This window comes from Bos mutus, chromosome 10, assembly GCF_027580195.1.
Source record: "Bos mutus isolate GX-2022 chromosome 10, NWIPB_WYAK_1.1, whole genome shotgun sequence".
NCBI classification, from domain to species: Eukaryota; Metazoa; Chordata; class Mammalia; order Artiodactyla; family Bovidae; genus Bos; species Bos mutus.
In genome coordinates this window covers 4,517,622-4,539,860 of record NC_091626.1, presented here as the reverse complement: position 1 = coordinate 4,539,860, position 22,239 = coordinate 4,517,622, and the positions used below count along the sequence as shown (strand labels likewise).

At 44.7% G+C, this 22,239-nt stretch overlaps 1 protein-coding gene across 3 annotated transcripts in view; it reads right to left on the bottom strand.

The window, feature by feature from the left end:
• Positions 1 to 3,164: 3,164 nt before the first annotated feature.
• The window catches only part of ARL14EPL (ARF like GTPase 14 effector protein like), a 37,459-nt gene continuing 18,384 nt past the window's right edge, over positions 3,165 to 22,239 (bottom strand). For 2 of the 3 annotated variants that reach the window (XM_070377209.1, XM_070377210.1), the window contains 3 exons: positions 13,074 to 13,175; positions 10,081 to 10,220; positions 3,165 to 4,289 (listed from right to left, as the gene is read on the bottom strand). In XM_070377209.1, coding sequence (XP_070233310.1) covers positions 4,067 to 4,289; positions 10,081 to 10,220; positions 13,074 to 13,166 — 456 coding nt within the window. In that variant the 5' untranslated portion in view covers positions 13,167 to 13,175 and the 3' untranslated portion in view covers positions 3,165 to 4,066. Of the gene's footprint in view, positions 4,290 to 10,080; positions 10,221 to 13,073; positions 13,176 to 14,089; positions 17,430 to 22,239 lie in introns of those variants that run through there. The other variant, XM_070377211.1, reaches the window with a different exon arrangement.

The following is a 22,239-nucleotide window of genomic DNA, read 5'->3' as shown; positions in this document are numbered from 1 at the left end:
TCAAGACAATCCCCATGGAAAAGAAATGCAAAAAAGCAAAATGGCTGTCTGGGGAGGCCTTACAAATAGCTGTGAAAAGAAGAGAAGCGAAAAGCAAAGGAGAAAAGGAAAGATATAAACATCTGAATGCAGAGTTCCAAAGAATAGCAAGAAGAGACAAGAAAGCCTTCCTCAGCGATCAATGCAAAGAAATAGAGGAAAACAACAGAATGGGAAAGACTAGGGATCTCTTCAAGAAAATCAGAGATACCAAAGGAACATTTCATGCAAAGATGGGCTCGATAAAAGACAGAAATTATATGGACATAACAAAAGCAGAAGATATTAAGATGAGATGGCAATACACAAAAGATCTGTACAAAAAAGACCTTCACAACCCAGATAATCACGATGGTGTGATCACTGACCTAGAGCCAGAATCCTGGAATGTGAAGTCAAGTGGGCCTTAGAAAGCATCCCTATGAACAAAGCTAGTGGAGGTGATGGAATTCCAGTTGAGCTATTTCAAATCCTAAAAGATGATGCTGTGAAAGTGCTGCACTCAATATGCCAGCAAATGTGGAAAACTCAGCAGTGGCCACAGGACTGGAAAAGGTCAGTTTTCATTCCAATCCCAAAGAAAGCAATGCCAAAGAATGCTCAAACTACCGCACAACTGCACTCATCTCACACGCTAGTAAAGTAATGCTCAAAATTCTCCAAGCCAGGCTTCAGCAATATGTGAACTGTGAACTTCCTGATGTTCAAGCTGGTTTTAGAAAAGGAAGAGGAACCACAGATCAAATTGCCAACATCTGCTGGATCATGGAAAAAGCAAGAGAGTTCCAGAAAAACATCTATTTCTGCTTTATTGACTATGCCAAAGCCTTTGACTGTGTGGATCACAATAAACTGTGGAAAATTCTTCAAGAGATGGGAATACCAGACCACCTGATCTGCCTCTTGAGAAACCTATATGCAGGTCAGGAAGCAACAGTTAGAACTGGACATGGGACAACAGACTGGTTCCAAATAGGAAAGGGAATACGTCAAGGCTGTATATTGTCACCCTGTTTATTTAACTTATATGCAGAGTACATCATGAGAAACGCTGGACTGGAAGAAACACAAGCTGGTGAAGATTTCTGGAAGAAATATCAATAACCTCAGATATGCAGATGACACCACCCTTATGGCAGAAAGTGGAGAGGAACTAAAAAGCCTCTTGATGAAAGTAAAAGTGGAGAGTGAAAAAGTTGGTTTAAAGCTCAACATTCAGAAAACGAAGATCATGGCATCCAGTCCCATCACTTCATGGGAAATCGATGGGGAAACAGTGGAAACAGTGTCAGACTTTATTTTTGGGGGCTCCAAAATCACTGCAGATGGTGACTGCAGCCATGAAATTAAAAGACGCTTACTCCTTGGAAGGAAACTCATGACCAACCTAGATACCATATTTAAAAGCAGAGACATTACTTTGCCAACAAAGGTTCATCTAGTCAAGGCTATGGTTTTTCCTGTGGTCATGTATGGATGTGAGAGTTGGACTGTGAAGAAGGCTGAGCACCGAAGAATTGATGCCTTTGAACTGTGGTGTTGGAGAAGACTCTTGAGAGTCCCTTGGACTGCAAGGAGATCCAACCAGTCCATTCTGAAGGAGATCAGCCCTGGGATTTCTTTGGAAGGAATGATGCTAAAGCTGAAACTCCAGTACTTTGGCCACCTCATGTGAAGAGTTGACTCATTGGAAAAGACTCTGATGCTGGGGAGTGATTGGGGGCAAGAGAAGAAGGGGACAACAGAGGATGAGATGGCTGGATGGCATCACTGACTCGATGGATGTGAGTCTCAGTGAACTCTGGGAGTTGGTGATGGACAGGGAGGCCTGGCGTGCTGCGATTCATGGGGTTGCAAAGAGTCAGACATGACTGAACAACTGATCTGAGCCGTCTAGACTAGTAGTCGGAGAAGGCAATGGCAACCCACTCCAGTATTCTTGCCTGGCAAATCCCATGGATGGAGGAGCCTGGTAGGCTGCAGTCCATGGGGTCGCTAGGAGTCGGACTAGACTGAGCGACTTCCCTTTCAGTTTCCCTTTATGCATTGGAGAAGGAAATGGCAACCCACTCCAGTGTTCTTGCTTGGAGAATCCCAGGGACGGGGGAGCCTTGTGGGCTGCCATATGGGGTCGCACAGGGTCGGAGATGACTGAAGCGACTTAGCAGACTAGTAGTGTTCCTCACACCCAAGACTCCTCCAGCCCTGGTGGCATACTCGGAGAGAAGAGCTACAGGGGGAGGGAGATCACTCCAGGATGTGGCCTGGAGCCCCCACCCCCTGGAAATGGGAAACTGGGGGTGTGCAGGGTAGTGAGAGCTCTGCACGTCTCCCACTCCCCTTTCTTGCACTTGTTCCAGGAACAGTCCCTAGGCGAGCCCCTAGAATGGCTGGGTCCAAACTGAAGAACTGAAAGGGAAATTTGATCACCTGTTATCTGGGGAGGTGTGGGCATGTTAGGGAGGCACCCTAAAAGGAACAAAAAAGGAATTCCTCTGGCTACATGCCTGGATGGCTGAGTGGAGTGGAGGGTGGTGGAATCTAGGGGGTCCTGGTATCATGTTATGGACTTCCCTGGCAGCTGAGACAGTAAAGCGTCTGTCTACAATGCAGAAAACCTGGGTTCAATCCCTGGAAGGGATCGGGAAGATTCCCTGGGGAAGGAAATGGCAACCCACTTCAGTACTCTTGCCTAGAAAATCCCATGGACGGAAGAGCCTGGTGTCCATGGGGTCGCAAAGATTCAGACACGACTAAGCTACTTCACTTCACTAGTCTTAAGGTGCAAAACACCAAGGTTGCCAGGGCTTCTGTTTGTCCTTAACCGAGTCATTTTAATCTCACTGGGTCTAAGTTTCCTCAATTGTATTAAAAAAAAAAAAAAACTGTTTTTAGTCTCTAGACTCTGAAGACAGGACCAGCTGAGTTCTACGCATGGCTCCATCTCCGTGCCTCGCACAGAACAGCCTCTTGGTTATAATCTGCTGACAAACCCCTAGTTAGACAACCTGGAAGATTCCTTTTAGACTTTAAAATTATATTATCCTAAAATAAGTAATGAAACAATTCACTTGGTCAGTCATTTACAAAATAACGATTATTCTTAAAGAAAAACATAATCTAAGCCAAAAAAAAAAAAGGACCCCATTTCTTTTGACTGGTCTCAGGGCCATGTGCTCCTGATGGGCATTTCAAAGGATCTGACTTGAGTGATTTGATTTCTTCCTCCCAGGGCTGTGATGGTTAAAGGCAGTGAATTGGAAGCATAGAGCACAAAGTTGAGTCTGGAAAACCCAGTAAATTCTGTGAAAAAGAGTCAGTTTTCTGGCTACATATACAGGAATATTGGCGTCCCAGCCTGACTTGCAGGATTTTTGTTACTTTAGTCTCCTTTTGAAAAAAATATTCTGAAATACTGATCCTGAAATGAAAAAACAGTGTAAACTACTGACCTTTAGGATATTCAAGCCCTGTTTCCACGTTACAAGTAAAATACACATTTTTAATACAAATACTGCCAAGTAGTAACAGATGTTATTATTAAAACAGTAACAACAAAAAATGAGACTACGGGTATGCAGTGCCATGTCAATCCAAAGAGCAGTTCTGATCTAGAACTGGCGATGTGTAACTAACTAAGCGTAACTATTATAAATGTATGACTCTACGTTCTATGTCAAGACAAGCTCTCAGCTACAGAATTCTGAAAATCCTCACACTCCATCTTCCAAGGTCCCAGCAAAGGGGAAAGGGACTTTTAATCTGAAAGCAGGAGTAGTGATGGAGGTGCTGGTACTGATAACTACCCCAGGCCTCGCTCCTGGGTTACCAGGGGAGGAATTTGAGACATCAGAGCAGGAAGGTTGGAGAAGAGGGGCCCGTTCCACACGGCTCTGTGGCTTCAGAGAACATGAGTCTTAAGTTACGTTTTTAAACACTGTTTCCCCCAGCCCTAAAATTCATCCAGGAGACAGAAGCTGGCTTAAATGCAAAGAAGAGAAAACCGATCCGCCTGCAGGGCTGCGTCCTAGTTGGGGATGTCAAACGGCTGCGCGCTGATGATCTCCCCGGTCTCGGTGACGATGGCTTCGTAGACCCAGCGGCGGTTGCAGCGGCACTCAGGCCCGCACTTGTTGGAGTTGCACTTGGGGCAGGGGTAGAAACAGCCCAGGCAGTTCTTCTCCAGGCAGTCGCACAGGTCCGCATCATTGCAGATGAGCCTGCCGCTTTTGTCGTACTTCTTCATGACTCTGCAGAGGAAAAGAATGGCGCTAGCAACCTGCCGAAACAAGCTCCCTTTGTTCTGAAGAAGCAGAACCCTAAAGATGACCCAGCCACACTTCAGAACTTTAGAAGGCAGTATGTCCTGGGAAATTCAGTCCATACATTGCCTGACCAACGCAGTCAGGCTGTCACTGAGAGTGATGCTCCATCCTTCCAGCATGCTGGGGGGCGTGATAGCCAACTGAAGCCAATTGTGAGGAAGAACTGACAGAAAGCTTTCGTCTACAAAATTTCACTTAGAAATATAACCATTCTTAATGGGATTTTTTCCTACTACATTATATTCTTTTTTTTTCTTTCTTAACAAGAAGCACTCCATACACCTAAATGGGCTTCACCTGGCGGCTCAGTGGTAAAGAATCTGCCTGCCAACGCAGGAGACACGGTTCCTTCCCTGATGAGGGAAGACTCCCCGTCATGGAACTAAGATGGTGCGCCAGTCATTGAGCCTGTGCTCTGGAGCCTGCGAGCCGCAGCTGCGGAGTCCGAGCGCCACAACTGGAGAAAAGCCCACACAGCAACCAAGACCCAAAATAGCCCCAAATAAATACATCAAATAAAAATTTTTTTTTTTCAAATAGTGGTCAACTTTTACAAAAAAGGAGGAAAGGACTTCCCTGGTGACCGGTCCAGTAGTTAAGAATCTGCCTGCCGGTGCAGAGGGCACAGGTTTGATCCCTGTTCCAGGAACTAAGACCCTACACACTGTGGGGCGACTAAACCTGCCAGTCACAGCGACCGGGGCCTGAGCACTGCAGCACTGCGCTCCGCAACGAGAGAAGGCACTGCCGGAGAGGCACTGCAGCTGCAGAGCAGCCCCACTTGCAGCCAGAGAAAGCCCGTGTGTCGCGGCAAAGGCACGGTGCAGCCAGAAATAAATAGGTTTTAGAAAGAAAAAAAAAGCACTGTAGTGAACACAATCACATTTCGAATGACTCAAGATAAGCATCAGAACTGTTAGTTACTATTCTGACATCACTAAGAACAAAAACAGGCAGTTATCCATGAAAAGATGCTTAACATCACTCATTATCAGAGAAATGCAAATCAAAACCACTATGAGGTACCATTTCAAGCCAGTCAGAATGGCTGCGATCCAAAAGTCTACAAGCAATAAATGCTGGAGAGGGTGTGGAGAAAAGGGAACCCTCTTACACTGTTGGTAGTAATGCAAACTAGTACAGCCACTATGGAGAACAGTGTGGAAATTCCTTAAAAAACTGGAAATAGAACTGCCTTATGATCCAGCAATCCCACTGCTGGGCATACACACCAAGGAAACCAGAATTGAAAGAGACACATGTACCCCAATGTTCATCGCAGCACTGTTTATAATAGCCAGGACATGGAAGCAACCGAGATGTCCATCAGCAGATGAATGGATAAGAAAGCTGTGGTACATATACACAATGGAGTATTACTCAGCCATTAAAAAGAATACATGTGAATCAGTTCTAATGAGGTGGATGAAACTGGAGCCTATTATACAGAGTGAAGTAAGCCAGCAAGAAAAACACCAATACAGTATACTAACGCATATATATGGAATTTAGAAAGATGGTAACAATAACCCTGTATATAAGACAACAAAAGAGACACTGATGTATAGAACAGTCTTTTGGACTCTGTGGGAGAGGGCGAGGGTGGGATGATTTGGGAGAATAGCATTGAAATATGTATAATATCATATATGAAACGAGTTGCCAGTCCAGGTTCGATGCACGATACTGGATGCTTGGGGCTGGTGCACTGGGACAACCCAGAGGGATGGTATGGGGAGGGAGGAGGGAGGAGGGCTCAAGACGGGGAACGCTTGTATACCTGTGGCAGATTCATGTTGACATATGGCAAAACCAATACAATATTGTAAAGTTAAAAAAAAAAAAAAAACAGGCAAACTGAAGACTCCTCTGCTAACCGTCTCCTGAGGCCATGGCTTCGGTCCCTGTCTCATTCCGTTTTCCACCCAGGGTGGAGGCAGGACATTCTATATGAGTGGAGAACACTAGAGAGCTACCTCGTGATTTGCATCCGCTTGATGCCTTCAGCCTCTACAAGTCCAGGAAGCAAAAATCTTCCACCAGGACTCTGCCACCCTCTCAAAACCAAACCATTCTGAAATAAATCCTGCAATATGGAGCTGCTTGAAACCCTGAGAATGACAGAAGTACCTATGTAGGGCCTGTATCCATTATTCCCAGCTGAAGTCAGACAAGGCTATGAAACTCTGACCTTCTGCACCCATGGTCCCCAAGCATTACCTCTGCTTCCTGTTAGCGGAGAAGGTTAAGGGTTACTACACAGATTTGCCTGACCATCTCAATTTAGCAGGACAGCCTTCCAATGAGGACTTACACTGGAAGCATTTCATCTGAGGAATCAGAGCGCCTACCCCCAACAGGAAACTCAGGTGTCAGCAGCCAAGAAGATGGAGAATCTATTATGGGAACGACAGGGATGGGGAGTCACGCAGCCGGCAGAAAGCCCAGCTCAGCCTCTGTCCTCCCTGTGCCTTCACCCAAACACTCCCCACCACGACTCAGACGTCAAGACGGATCCTAGTTGCCTGCCCACCAATGCTATCTATCCGCTCTAAGAGTCTAAGCTAGCCTATGTACAAACTGTACAAGACACACATGCACAGATCAATAAAACACACGTGCCCACTGCCCAGCTTAATGAAGGGGTGCTGCGTCTTTGACGTCTTCTTCATGCCCCACCGGCTGCATCCCTCCACTTGGCCAAAAGGAATCTCATCTCCTTATATTACTTTTTCTGATGCCATATGCATCATTCAGATGCAACATTCAGAAAACTAAGATCATGCCATCAGGTCCCATCACTTCATGGCAAATAGATGGGGCAACAGTGGAAACAGTGGCTGACTTTATTTTTCTGGGCTCCAAAATCACTGCTGATGGTGACTGCAGCCATGAAATTAAAAGACGCTTGCTCCTTGGAAGAAAAGTTATGACCAACCTAGACAGCATATTAAATAGCAGAGACATTACTTTGCCCACAAAGGTCCATCCAGTCAAACCTATGGTTTTTCCAGTAGTCATGTATGGATGTGAGAGTTGGACTATAAAGAAAGCTGAGTGCCGAAGAATTGATGCTTTTGAACTATGGTGTAGAAGACTTTTGAGGGTTCCTTGGACTGCAAGGAGATCCAACCAGTCTGAAACTCCAATACTTTGGCCATGTGAAGAACTGACTCATTGGAAAAGACCCTGATGCTGGGAAAGGAGAAGGTGGTGACGACAGAGGGTGATGAGATGGTCGGATGGCATCACTGACTGAATGGACATGAGTTTGAGCAAGGTCCGGAAGTTGGTGATGGACAGGGAGGCCTGGCGTGCTGCAGTCCATGGGGGTGCAAAGAGTTGGACACAACTGAGTGACTGAACTGACTGCCTGACTGATGCCATATGTGTATGTATCTCCAAGCACTCTGCGTTTTCCCTTCTGTATTTTCTTTTTGAATTCTATATCATGATTTGAGATTCATGGTAGTGCATGTAGCCATATTCAAATATTTCTACGTCTATATGTATTCCACTGTACAACTATACCAGCTACTCATCTTTTCCATAATGGATAGGCATTTGGATTATTACTGCTTTATTCTCTTTGCTATTGCAGAGATAAGTTTGTTGAACATGTATCCTGTTGTACGTGGATGGGTTTTTCCAGGATATACACCCAGGAGTGAAGGTGTTCGGTCATAAGGTACGTAGGCAGCAATGCAAGCTGTTTTAAAATAGTGGTGGTCCTATTTCACACTGTTTCATGTCCCATGGCTTCATCAACAGTGATCTCAGAAGACTAAACTCTTTACCCACCTGGGAAGTGCAGCACTGCCCACACAGTACCAATAAAGAGGCTTCAGCATCCCGAGTGTTCACTAGCCTTTTCGCGTGTGCGTGTGTGTGTGTGTCTAGTCGCTCAGTCGTGTCCGACTCTTTGTGACCCTATGGGCTGTAGCCCACCAGTCTCCTGTGCCATGGGAATTCTCCAGGCAAGAATATTGGAATGGGTTGCCATGCCCTCCTCCAGGGGATCTTCCCAACCCAGGGATCAAACCCAGGTCTCCCGCATCACAGGCCGATTCTTTATCAACTGAGCCACCAGGGAAGCCCAAGAATACAGGAGTAGGTAGCCTATCCCTTCTCCAGGGGATCTTCCTGACCCAGGAATCGAACTGGGGTCTCCTGCATTGCAGACGGATCCTTTACTGGCTGACAAAGCCTTTTCTTCTATTCACTGTTTGGTTCATTTTTCTCTTAGGATGGTTATCTTTTCCTTCAGAAATAACTTCTCCTACGGTGTGATATCTCTCTTGTTATTTTTAGGGTATCTTGCAAAGGGCATTAACTGTTAATTTTAATGTAGTCAAATATATCAACCTTTTTCTTTATGGTCTTCTTAATTTATGCCTCTGATGTGCTAGCAATAATTGAATTTATGATACTTCTGTGCCCTTCTGATACTTGAATTCATTCCTATGGGTATATTATTTCTCCTAATTGAAAGGGATGGAGTAAAGGGACAAAGTAGGTGATTAAACTGTTAACCTCACTAGAGGACTGTAATGAAGAAAGAAGTATGGAAGACCCCTGTAAGTTAATGATCACTGAAGAGGAAGCAGGTTGGCTTACCCACAAAACCAAGCAGGCTTGCTTAGACTACCACCATGTAACAACAGCATGAGACACGCCCCCAAACAATAAAACAGTGGTGGCCCGAGACCCGCATCCTGCCCAGGGAGTGCAGGAAGCTGATGATCCCTAGCACGTGCTCTCTGGATACATAAAAAGCAATGACTTATGGAAAGATGACATTTCCAAATGAAAGGCCCTCACTGCACTGAGACCTGACATAATTTTTCCACAGTGCCATGACAGTCCTGGCTTGACCCTGTAGGGACAAGAACACTCCCCTGCCCAGCCTGGAGGAGGAGCTGATGAGACAGCTAAGGAAGAGGAAGAAGGTGGTCTCTCCCTCCTCCTCACTTTTCCTTTGATTATAAAACGGTACCCCACTAAGTTCTCGGGGCCTGGCACCCTCTCGCCTGCCCGTAACCCTTCCAAGCATCCTATTCTAATGAATCACTTCTTACCTATCTCTTTGCCTCTCACTGACTTCTTCCTGCACTGAGACACAAAGGACCAGAGCTCCATGGAGCCCCTGAAACACCACCTCGAGGTTGCATGATACGCGTGTGCTTAGTCACCTCAGTCATGTCCAGCTCTCTGCAACCCTGCAGACTGTAGCCCACCAGGCTCCTCTGTCCATGGGATTCTCCAGGCGAGAATACTGGAGGGTGTTGCCATGCCCTCCTCCAGGGGATCTTCCTGACTCAGGGGTTGAACCCATGTCTCTCATGACTCCTGCACTGGCAGGCAGGCTCTCTACCGATAGTGCTATCTGGGAAGCCCTTCATAATTATATAACTTTCTTAATTTTAATCATCTTCCATACTACATCTATTACTCCAGTGCAAGGAATTCTGAAGCATGTTTTTAAAAAATTGATGCCTCATTGGGGATCACAGGCTATTTCTTGAAATTGCTAACTTCCAGACATATGGGGTGATACTGTACTTTAGAAATACATTTTTAGTATACATGCTACTGAAGCGAACACGGAAAATACATTTTTCAATCATAAGAAAGAGGCAACCTGTAATTACTTTGTCAAGGAGAACGCATGCATTTTATAATCCCACAGATCAAATATAATAAATCTTGATCTTACTTGGAGGTTACAGAAAAATACTCATTCATCTTTGACATTCGTGCTTTCTTTTTTTGCTGCCTTGTTTCAGGATTAAAGTCAGCTACCTGTGGTCCAGGATTTTGAAATGCCAAGCATTTTAACTGCCGCTCTATCTGTTGCTATGAAACAAATAAAATGTATTAGTAGTAAGAATCTTATAGTTTTATCTGTTTTACATTGCATCAAGATCAAGTTTCTGTAACTTTTACCATAATAGCATGACAGTTCAGCTCTTTTACCTAGAGAAATAAACAGTTTAATCTGATTAGTTTCAAAAGATGATGTAGAATTTTTCATATTAGGTCATTCTTTCTGAATAAACAAATACATAGTGTAAAACTACATATAATTGAAAAATAAAAAACAAGGGGGAACAGAAGAATTTCCTTTAAACCTGGAAAACACCCCTTGGCTTCAAAAACTGGTGGGGATGAAGTAAAAGCCCTTCCCCCAGGCAAAGTGTCCAGAACATAGTGAGAGCACAGCACCAGAGCCCTCCATCCCCAAGCTCAGCAGAGGGGCACCCAGCCTCTGGGGTCTAATAACCGACGATCTGAAGTGAAGCTGATGTCATTAATAACAGAAATAAAGTGCACAAGAAATATAATGCACTCGACTCATCCTGTACCCAGTCCCTCCCCCACCTCAGTCCATGGATAAACTGTCTTCATGAAATCAGTCCCGAGTCCCAAAAGGGTTGGGGACTGCTGCTCTAGGGATGTCTCCAAACTCACTGCCCTGGGGGTGTGGACCCCACCAGGGTGCCGATGCAGAATACAGCCACCTGAGGGATCCTCTCTCAGTCAAAGCCAGGTTGCAAGAAGACGACTCTGGCTTGAATGACTTTCTAGCATGTTAGTAGAAATTTTCAAAATACCTGTTTGGGGATATTTATAATTTAAATTGCCACTCCAGTACTCTTGCCTGGAAAATCCCATGGATGGAGGAGCCTGGTAGGCTGCAGTCCATGGGGTCGCTATGAGTCAGACACGACTGAGCAACTTCCGTTTCACTTTTCCCTTTCATGCATTGGAGAAGGAAATGGCAACCCACTCCAGTATTCTTGCCTGGAGAATCCCAGGGATGGGGGAGCCTGGTGGGCTGCCGTCTATGGGGTCGCACAGAGTCGGATACGACTGAAGCGACTTAGCAGCAGCAGCAGCAGCAGCATAACTTGAATTGGAGAAGGGAAATGGGAACCCACTCTAGTATTCTTGCCTGGGAAATCTCATGGACAGAGAAGCCTGGGAGGCTACAGTTCATGGAGTCACAAAGAGTCAGACATGACTGAGTGACTAACACAAACACATAATTTGAAACTGAGGCTTCCCTGGTGGCTCAGCAGGAACAGAATCTGCCTGCAATGAAGAAACATGGGTTCGATCCTTGGGTTGGGAAGATCCCCCGGAGAAGGGGACAGATACCTATTCCAGTATTCTTGCCTGCAAAATCCCATGGACAGAGGAGCCTGGTGGGCTACAGTCCATGGATCAAAGTCAGAAACAACTTACTGACTAAACAACAACAAACTGGAAAGGCAAGTAATAAACATGCTTCAATCAATCCTGAGAACTAGTTCTGATCATGCAGCACACATATCAGGAGAGAAGGCCATGCTCTTTCAAAAGTTGTTAGAAGAAAGTAATCTGAGTTGCCCCAAAACACTCAGGCTAACACATATATGAAATAGAACATTTCTAAACCAAGGGGAAACTTTCAATGTAACAAATTAGTAACAGAACTTCAGGCTTTTTTTTAGAAATAAGTCTAGTCATTCTAAAATAACATAGGTATGTTTCTTTAAATTTCATTTTGGTTGGTGTGTATGGCTTTCTCTTACAAACAACCTTAGGAAACAATTCTCTATTTAGGTATGCTGCTGTTGCTAAGTAGCTTCAGTCATGTCTGACTCTGTGCGACCCCACAGATGGCAGCCCACCAGGCTCCCCCATCCCTGAGATTCTCCAGGCAAGAACACTGGAGTGAGGTGCCATTTCCTTCTCCAATGCATGAAAGTGAAAAGTGAAAGTGAAATCGCTCAGTCATGTCCAACTCTTAGCAACCCCATGGACTGCAGCCTTCCAGGCTCCTCCATCCATGGGATTTTCCAGGCAAGAGTACTGGAGTAGGGTGCCACTGCCTTCTCCATATTTAGGTATGCTATGCTAAGTCACTTCAGTCGTGTCCGACTCTGTGTGACCCCATAGACGGTAGCCTACCAGGCTCCCCCGTCCCTGGAATTCTCCAGGCAAGAACACTGGAGTGGGTTGCCATTTCCTTCTCCAATGCATGAAAGTGAAAAGTGAAAGGGAAGTCACTCAGTCGTGTCCGACTCTTAGCGACCCCATGGACTCTAGCCTATCAGGCTCCTCTGTCCATGGGATTTTCCAGGCAAGAGTACTGGAGTGGGGTGCCATTGCCTTCTCCGATATTTAGGTATAGGTGTGTAATAAACACAGCTTAGCATGATCTACTATTCTCTGAAGCACAACAAGGAATTAGATGTTTCTGCTCAAACCCTGGCTCTGCCACTCTTACTGGGGTGCTTTAAGAACATTCCTACTTCTTCTAAGACTCAGTTTCTCCTTTTGCAGAATGGATTAACAATAGTATCTTGTGTTAAGGGTTAGGTGTGTTAACATGGGCCAAGTTCTCGAGCCAGGATAGCATATTATCCTGGGGGAAAAAAACACAAGGATTTGTTAAATGAAAATACTTGACCATATTCTCTGCAATTATTCTACTCCAAGGGTAGGACTTTATCACATAGGACACTGGGAACTGAGAGGCACAGAGGGGACAGGTGAGATGAGAGCAGCCTGGCAGTGAGCAGGAGGTGGATGAGGGAGCAGAGATTCTTCCCATGGAATCCTGATGGGGCCACCTTCCCACCCAAATCCAAGGCAACTCAGAGACTCCACACGTCCAGAATTCCCCAAATACCACGGAATCATAGTATCCATGTGCCATACCAGTTGCTTCTGTCCAATCTGACAGTTTTTCTCAGAAGTTTGACCTGCAGGTCTCTCTCGCATGGAATTGGTTTTTCCTGATTGTTCAGTCATTTCTGATCACTAAAGAGAAGTAATTCGAAAAAATAAAAACACATTAACATCATATATTCCAAGTAACTTAACCCTGTGACTTTCCTGCTCTCTCCCTACATCTTACTCTCTTCTCAAAGCCAGACTTACTGGAAAAACCATTGCTTTCCTGGCTCTTAATTTTTCTTTACCACTCACTCTTAAATCCTGCATCTGACTTCTCCAGAATGCTTTACTGACGTCTTCTTGGCCGGGTGTTCAATGAGCAAAGTACCTTTGACAGTTCTTAGCATCGCAGACCTAGCAGTAGCAGGCAACCCTAGGGCCATCTACTCCTGCTCAAGAGGACTAGAAATTCTTAGACCTGGGTTCTTCCCCCACTTACGCTTACTTCCTTGAAAAACAGTAAGATGTGTTATCATGCACACATCCTCAGTAACTCTGCGAACATCTCTGCTCTGATGGTTTCATTATTACATCTTCCGAAATCATTACCCGGGTTGCCTCCAAAAGCCCTAACTTTCTCACTCAAGTTTTCTGACAAATTTCTAACACAACTTGTGGTAAATGGAAGCAATCAGTTTTCCATACAACTCAGCTGTTTACATGCCTGTAACTTACTTTGAAATACTTCAATATATGTACAAGATGTCTCTGCAGGCACACCTGTGTGTGTATGTGTGCACGCGCGCGTCTTAGGTGAAGCTCACACACAGTGCCAATGACAAATGCCCATTCTGAGCTTCTCTGCAGTGTTCTGCCAGAAAGGACCATGCTCCAGAAATGGTACTGCCGCCCTGCGGGCTCCCGCCTCTCTTATCAACCTCCCATGCTGGAGCAGGGCGCTGTTTCTAACAAAGGACCTGAGCGTTATGCTCAGTTATGACCAGTCCATCCTCACCACCACTCTGCCTGCCAACCAGAAACTCCAATCCCACCAATACCTCTGCATTCTCCCATGTCCGGGGCCACTAGATGTGGACTGTCCACTCTTTTGTATCCCCTCTCCAGGTCCCAAGGTAGGTTAGAAGTCATGTTGACTTTTCTCTCCTAACATTCCTAACACTGACTCTTCCTTTCCATTCTGTATCAGGTGGTTGTTGTTTAGTCACCAGGTCGTGTCCAATTCTATGACCCCATGGACTGCAGCAGCCAGGTTTCTCTGTCCCTTGCCATCTCCTGGAGTTTGCTCAAGTTCAGGCCCATTGAATCAGTGATGCCATCCAACCATCTCATCCTCTGAGCCCTCTTCTTCTGCCTTCAATTTTTTCCCAGCATCAGGGCTTTTTCCAATGAGTCAGGTAGAAGCTACCCAAAAGACAGCAATAACAGTAATAGCAATAATGACCAAGATGAGCATAATGTTCACCTCAGTCTGACTAAACTTCCACCTTTTTCTGACTCTATGCCTTGATCTCCCTTTTCTTACATCCTTTCTTCAGAAAATGTGTCATTGTGAATTCTTTCTCTACTCCATTGAGATGTAAATCTTTTCCCAGCCTCCTAAGGCCAGTTTTACAAGCCCAGAAGGTCTTTCTCAAGGACTATGAACTATCCCTTTGAAATGTTATCAGCCAGAAGACCAGGCACCCATTTGCCAGTCTCTGAGAGAAGGTAGAGAAGCCTAACTCACTCAATGGTGGAGTAGTGAGCACCAGTTAGTAAACACAGGTGGCCTAATCACAGAGAACATTTGCAAGCTTTGGAATTACTCAATGTGCTCAACACATCCCATGGATCTCGCCCCTAAAATCCTCTAATATTTCACTCCCACATTTATTTCAGTGGAGTTGAGTTCAGACTGAGTTCTGGCTTTCCTTCTCTATGATAGCATGGTATAAAATCTACTTTGCCTGTTTCACTTGGTCAGGTGCAGTTTTTGCTTTGACACTATCCCATGCAATTTCACATCTCATCAGCCAGACATTCCCAGGGAGCATTTCTCAAGCTATCTGGAGATAAAACCATACGGAGCTATTTTAAAATGATCAATTCCTTGTCAGATGCCAACCCTATTGGGGTGACCACTTGTGGAGGAAAATCGTGATGATCGGCAATAATTAATAAGTTCTCCAGATGAATCATCCTTAGGAAATTACAGGCGGTTAGGATAGGTATAATTTTCTTCACTCAGTTTTGCCATCTCATCCTATAACGACTGCCCACAATTTCTTCCTACTCTAAATTTACCCAGAACATTGTGGTCATGTTGATATTCTTAAATCAGAAACGTCTTTATCTGATTCCTGTGAAGACTTCAGTGACTCCTCTCTGCCAATTACATCCCACATCCCTGGCATATCAGTGAAGGTTCATCGAAATGGACTCTGGTGACCTATCTAGGCTCACCTCCCCACATTCCTTCCCTTGGCCCAAAGCTACTGAGCTACCCGCTCCTGTTAACATCCCTCCCATCGCTTACCTAATTCCAGCCTTCCCCTTTGAACCCTGGTTTATCTCTTTATTCCAAGAAGCCTCCCCATCACTCTCATCCTCAAAGAGTCCTTTCTTTCTTGGGCTCAGTTAGAAGCTTCCTCAAGAAAATTGCCCCCAGAGGGGTCCTAAACCTTCTAGCTTCTTCATGTAACAAATTTTCTTCCATATGGGAATAGTCATGACTTTATGATCATCTTTGCAAGCAAGAACATCTTCTGAAAGAGCATCCATTTAACTGCATTGGGAAAAATGAATATTTTATGCAAATCCTCGATCCAACATGTCTTTAAGTCCTTCATGAAATAAATGTTCCGTTCAGTCGCTCAGTCGTGTCCGACTCTGCGACCCCATGAATCACAGCATGCCCGGCTCCCTGTCCATCACCAACTCCCAGAGCTTACTCAAACTCATGTTCATCGAGTTGGTGATGCCATCCAGCCATCTCATCCTCTGTCGTCCCCTTCTCCTCCTGCTCCCAATCCCTCCCAGCATCAGGGTCTTTTCCAGTGAGTCAACTCGTCGCATGAGGTGGCCAAAGTATTGGAGTTTCAGCTTCAGCATCAGTCCTTCCAATGAACACCCAGGACTGATCTCCTTTAGGATGGACTGGTTGGATCTCCTTGAAGTCCAAGGGACTCTCAAGAGTCTTCGCCAACAGAAATGTAGGTCTCCACAAATAGATTAGATTAGGGGTAAAACTTACTCCTTCTTACTCTGAATAAAGCAAAAGGAATTTTTAGTAGAATTCCACCAGATCCTAAAACTGTAATTGGATTTTAGTAGGAGTCCAAAATACCTGTCCCAGGAAAAGTAATAAAATGGTTCAGAACTCCATTTATTCCCCTGCTTGGCATTTCCCATGCAGGGGTTCCTAACCAGAGAAGGAAAGCAGGGGACCCTTGAACTTGGGATGAATAAAGAATATCTATTTATTTTTACTCACCTTTAACTGAAATTCTGATATTTCCTTTTATTACAAAGAAACCAACAAACCACAGTAGTGTTAGTCACACTTTTGACACAAGTTTTTTATAACTCATTATAGTTGGGGATATGTCAAAATGTCATTGAGACTCACCATCTCTTCAAAATGATGGTAGATCTCATTTGACACATTAATAATAAAAAATATGCATGATAAGTCACCTGAGTCTTGTCCAGTTCTTTGCAATCTTATGGACTGTAGCCCACCAGGTTCCTCTGTCCATAGGATTCTCCAGGCAAGAATACTGGAGTGGGTTGCCATGCCCTCCTCCCGGGGATCTTCCCAAACCAGAGATCGAACCCATGTCTCCTATGTCTCCTGCATTGCCAGGAGGGTTCTTTACCACTAGCACCACCTGGGAAGCCCCAATAAAACATATATCACCAACATAAATTGTTTTTTTAACATTTTGCTAAGTGTATTTCAATATGATTGGTTTTCTTTGTAACCTTATAAATTTTTTTCTGTATGATTAAAAACATCATTCTGGGGAAAAAAAAAACATTCTGAGAAATGGCCTATAGGCATCCATGACACAAATAAGATTAAGAATACTGGAGAGGGTTGCTATTTTCTTTTTCAAGGTATCTTCCCGACTCAGGGATTGAACCTGCATCTTCTGAATCTTTAATGAAAGGCAGATTCTTTACCACTTAGCCACCTGGTAAGCCCAGTACATAGCTGCTGCTGCTGCTGCTGCTAAGTCACTTCAGTCGTGTCCGATTCTGTGCGACCCCACAGACGGCAGCCCACCAGGCTCCCCTGTCCCTGGGGTTCTCCAGGCAAGAACACTGGAGTGGGTTGCCATTTCCTTCTCCAACGCATGAAAGTGAAAAGTGAAAGTGAAGTCGCTCAGTCGTGTCCAACTCTTAGCGACCCCATGGACTGCAGCCCACCAGGCTCCTCCGTCCATGGGATTTTTTCCAGGCAAGAGTACTGGAGTGGGGTGCCATTGCATTCTCCAGTACATAGCTAGTACTCAATAAATATTTCATAAATATCATGCTAATAATGCTAATTATTAGGCTCCTACTATGTGTCAAGCACTTTGTTACACCATTCTACATATATTATTTCATTTAATTCCACTACTGCACTCTGAACTAGATACTGCTATCCCTGTTTTACAGATGAGGAAACTAAGGCCCAGAAAGATCGTGTAGGCCACATGGATTTAAAATCCAGATTTGTCTGACTCCCTAAACTAAGCCCTTTTCAGAAAGTTACACTGCTTCAAGCTTTGTTTTTATGATGACCACAGGGTATCATTTAGGGATCGGATATAATCAACCTGAGCCACACGGAGCCTTTTCAATTGAAGCTGGACTAGGAACAGGGGAAGATGCATTTAGATCAACTCAAGTCCGCCTCCTCCCACCTCTCTGTCCCAGCACACACCTCCAAGATGTGCTGGGAAAGGGGTCCCATCTCAGACACATGAGCCATAACTGACCTCAGGATTGGATTCAGAAGTCAGCTGAAAAGAAGAAAGTTACATACAGATCAGTTCAGCTCAGTTCAGTCCCTCAGTCATGTCCGACTCTTTGCCACCCCATGAATCGCAGCACGCCAGGCCTCCCTGTCCATCACCAACTCCCGGAGTTCACTGAGACTCACGTCCATCGAGTCAGTGATGCCATCCAGCCATCTCATCCTCTGTCGTCCCCTTCTCCTCCTGCCCCCAATCCCTCCCAGCATCAGAGTCTTTTCCAGTGAGTCAACTCTTCGCATGAGGTGGCCAAAGTACTGCAGTTTCAGCTTTAGCATCATTCCTTCCAAAGAAATCCCAGGGCTGATCTCCTTTAGAATGGACTGGTTGGATCTCCTTGCAGTCCAAGGGACTCTCAAGAGTCTTCTCCAACATCACAGTTCAAAAGCATCAATTCTTCGGCGCTCAGCCTTCTTCACAGTCCAACTCTCACATCCATACATGATCACAGGAAAAACCATAGCCTTGACTAGATGGACCTTTGTTGTCAAAGTAATGTCTCTGCTTTTCAATATGCTATCTAGGTTGGTCATAACTTTTCTTCCAAGGAGTAAGCGTCTTTTAATTTCATGGCTGCAGTCACCATCTGCAGTGATTTTGGAGCCCAGAAAAATAAAGTCTGACACTGTTTCCACTGTTTCCCCATCGATTTCCCATGAAGTGATGGGACCAGATGCCATGATCTTCTTTTTCTGAATGTTGAGGTTTAAACCAACTTTTTCACTCTCCTCTTTCACTTCCATCAAGAGGCTTTTTAGTTCCTCTCCACTTTCTGCCATAAGGGTGGTGTCATCTGCATATCTGAGGTTATTGATATTTCTCCCGGCAATCTTGATTCCAGCTTGTGCTTCTTCCAGTCCAGCGTTTCTCATGATGTACTCTGCATATAAGTTAAATAAGCAGGGTGACAATATACAGCCTTGAAGTACTCCTTTTCCTATTTGGAACCAGTCTGTTGTTCCATGTCCAGTTCTAACTGTTGCTTCCTGACCTGCATGTAGGTTTCTCAAGAGGCAGGTGGTCTGGTCTTCCCATCTCTTTCAGAATTTTGCACAGTTTATTGTGATCCACACAGTCAAAGGCTTTGGCATAGTCAATAAAGCAGAAATAGATGTTTTTCCGGAACTCTTTTGCTTTTTCCACAATCCAGCAGATGTTGGCAATTTGATCTCTTGTTCCCATGCCTTTTCTAAAACCAGCTTGAACATCTGGAAGTTCACGGTTCATGTATTGCTGAAGCCTGGCTTGGAGAATTTTGAGCATTACTTTACTAGCGTGTGAGATGAGTGCAATTGTGCAGTAGTTTGAGCATTCTTTGGCATTGCCTTTCTTTGGGATTGGAATGAAAACACCCCTTCCAGTCCTGTGGCCACTGCTGAGTTTTCCAAATTTGCTGGCATATTGAGTGCAGCACTTTCACAGCATCATCTTCCAGGATTTGAAATAGGTCAACCGGAATTCCATCACCTCCACTAGCTTTGTTCGTAGTGATGCTTTCTAAGGCCCACTTGACTTCACATTCCAGGATGTTTGGCTCTAGGTGAGTGATCACACCATCGTGATTATCTGGGTTGTGAAGATCTTTTTTGTATAGTTCTTACATACAGATAAGATTACTCTTAAAAATCTTTTCAGAAAATGCTGACTGGGAAGAGCCCTGGACAGACAGGCTTTTCTCCAAGTTTCTCAGGTTAGGAATCAGATGAAGTATTAAAGTTGACTTATATGTACAGGTGGCACCAGTGGTAAAGACTCTGCCTGCCAATGCAGGAACAAGAGGGGTTTGATCCCTGGGTTGGGAAGATCCCTGGAGGAGGAAATGGCAACCGCCTCCAGTGTTCTTGCCTAGAGAATCCCATGGACAGAGGAGCCTGGCAGGCTGCAGACCGTGGGGTTGCAAGAGTGGGCCACGACTGAGCGCACACACACTACTACTGTGCGTACATAAGAGCCAGCATGACGGAATTGTGTTTACCTTTAAACTCCAGATCCATACACCAGGGCAAGTTTCTCACCCTGTGGAGGCTCCAGAACTAGGTCACCCCAGAAACAGCACTGGGCCCTGAACCCCGCATTTCTGCTCACTCTCAGGTACCCGTCATCGAGGGAAATGCAGTGAAATGACTCACAACCATAAGCACTTAACTCTCTCTTCAGGTTGCCTCCAGCACGGTACAGTTAAAGTCAGCTGATGGTATCTTGCACAAGGTAAAGTCCTTTTTCTACTTTTATCCCTAAGGATATTTTCACATTTTCAAGGGAGGAAAAGTCTTCAGTTTAAGCTCTAGCTCAAAAGTTGGTCTCCACTTTTACTCAGTAGCAGATAAAGGGGTTTATTCAGACACTCAGACACTCCTCAGGAAACATTTAGAAGTAAAACACACACACGTTTTCATTCAATGCCCTTGAAGAAGAGAGTCAAGTTATCTTAATCTCATTCTGTCTCTAGCTTCAATTCCCATTCTTGGTGAAAATGACAGATCACTCAGATAACAGGTGAGCCAAACCCCACCAGGGACCCATTTGGGAAGAGAAACAACTTTGGTGCTGGCAGTCAATTGAGGCCATCCCCTTGCTGCTCCCTCCTGGCTGACTCAGTTGTATTCAAAGCCACAAAATCGCTGGATATCTCCAACGAAATCTCCATTCTTCCATAAGAATTAAAAGTTATCTTGATCCAAGTCTTTGAGCCTGTTTTTAAAGCAACGTTAATGCTTTAGAAACACCTTTATTTGCAATGTATAATGATTCCTAGGAACATTTTTATTGCTGGATTTACCACACATACACATGTAAAATGGCCCGGTATAAAATAATGTGAAAACAGCTATCATAAAGTAATTTGAAATGCATTCAGAAGAGAATACGATAAGCTGTGCAACCATACTGCTGCTTTTGTTCTATTTTTTGTTAGTGCCAGGAAGGCTGCATTCTGTGGTCATTCTGAATGAAACCAAAGCCCCTAACGAGTTCACACCTCACTCATTATCTGGATCTCTTCAATTATACATTTATATTCCTCCTTGCGATTTTAAGGATTATTTAAAAAAAAAAAAATGTCTGCCTGATGAGTCTGCCCCATCAATGCAAAGCAAAGAAAGAAGAAAACTGGTTTATGAGACCAACAGCCTGGGCCACTTCAGCCTGATGCTGCTAAGTATACATTCAAATGTGTCCTGGTAAACATACTTCAGAACCACTCATCCCAAATTTCAAGCGTGGAGGTCCTTTTTCCAAAGGCCCTTGTACGCTCATTTCTTAGTTTTTGTTTTTGTTTTACGATGCTCTGCAACAAAAGCACCCCAATTTTCTTCTGCTCTTACCTGCACCACATTGACTGTGATGGTATCTATTCAGAATCGACATCCTGTGGCTTGCTTTTACCTATCCTCTCTCTGCCAGCCTCAGAGGGACTCAAGAGCATCATTTGAAAAGGAGGGTCTTTCCAGTGATGATTTTCACAATGTTGTGAGTGCCTACTTTGCAAAGAAAGTTGCCTTGCCAAGCCGAAGCAGTGGGAAAGAGAAAGCACACATACCTTTATGTTTGGATGATAAAGAGGAGAAGAATACCGGACAAAGAGAAACTGTACTGCCTGGTTTCCTTTGTTTTGCTGAGAAACCGCAGAACCCTCTGGGGGGAAAAGTCAGAAGGCCCCTAAGGTGTTCCTACAATTTAACGCTTTGTCAGAGTGGCTGAGAGGAGGAGAGGTGGAAAAACAGAGGGGCTGGAGAGTGGGTGTAATTGTTACCTATCTCTTCCACCATGTGTCTATCTAAAATCATGTAAAATCAGGCAATGATCATTTCATTTGCTCACCCATCTTCAATCTGCAATAAGCAACGAATCTAGAATCCACAATTTAACTCTACTGCTCAATGTTATATCTCAACTTCAGATATTCAACTAATGTTAACAGCAAATTGTTTGCTAGCTATTTTTACACTTCAGTGTAAACAGCCCAATATATATATTATAGATACATATATGTAGTAAAGGCTTCCCTGATGGCTCAGATGGTCAAAGAATCTGCCTGCAATGCAGGAAACCCAGGTTCCATTCCTGGGTGGGAAAAATCCCCTGGAGAAGGAAATGGCTACCCACACCAATATTCTTGCCTGGAGAACTCCATGGACAGAGGAGCCTGGTGGGCTACAGTCCATGGGATTGTGGAGTCGGACTGT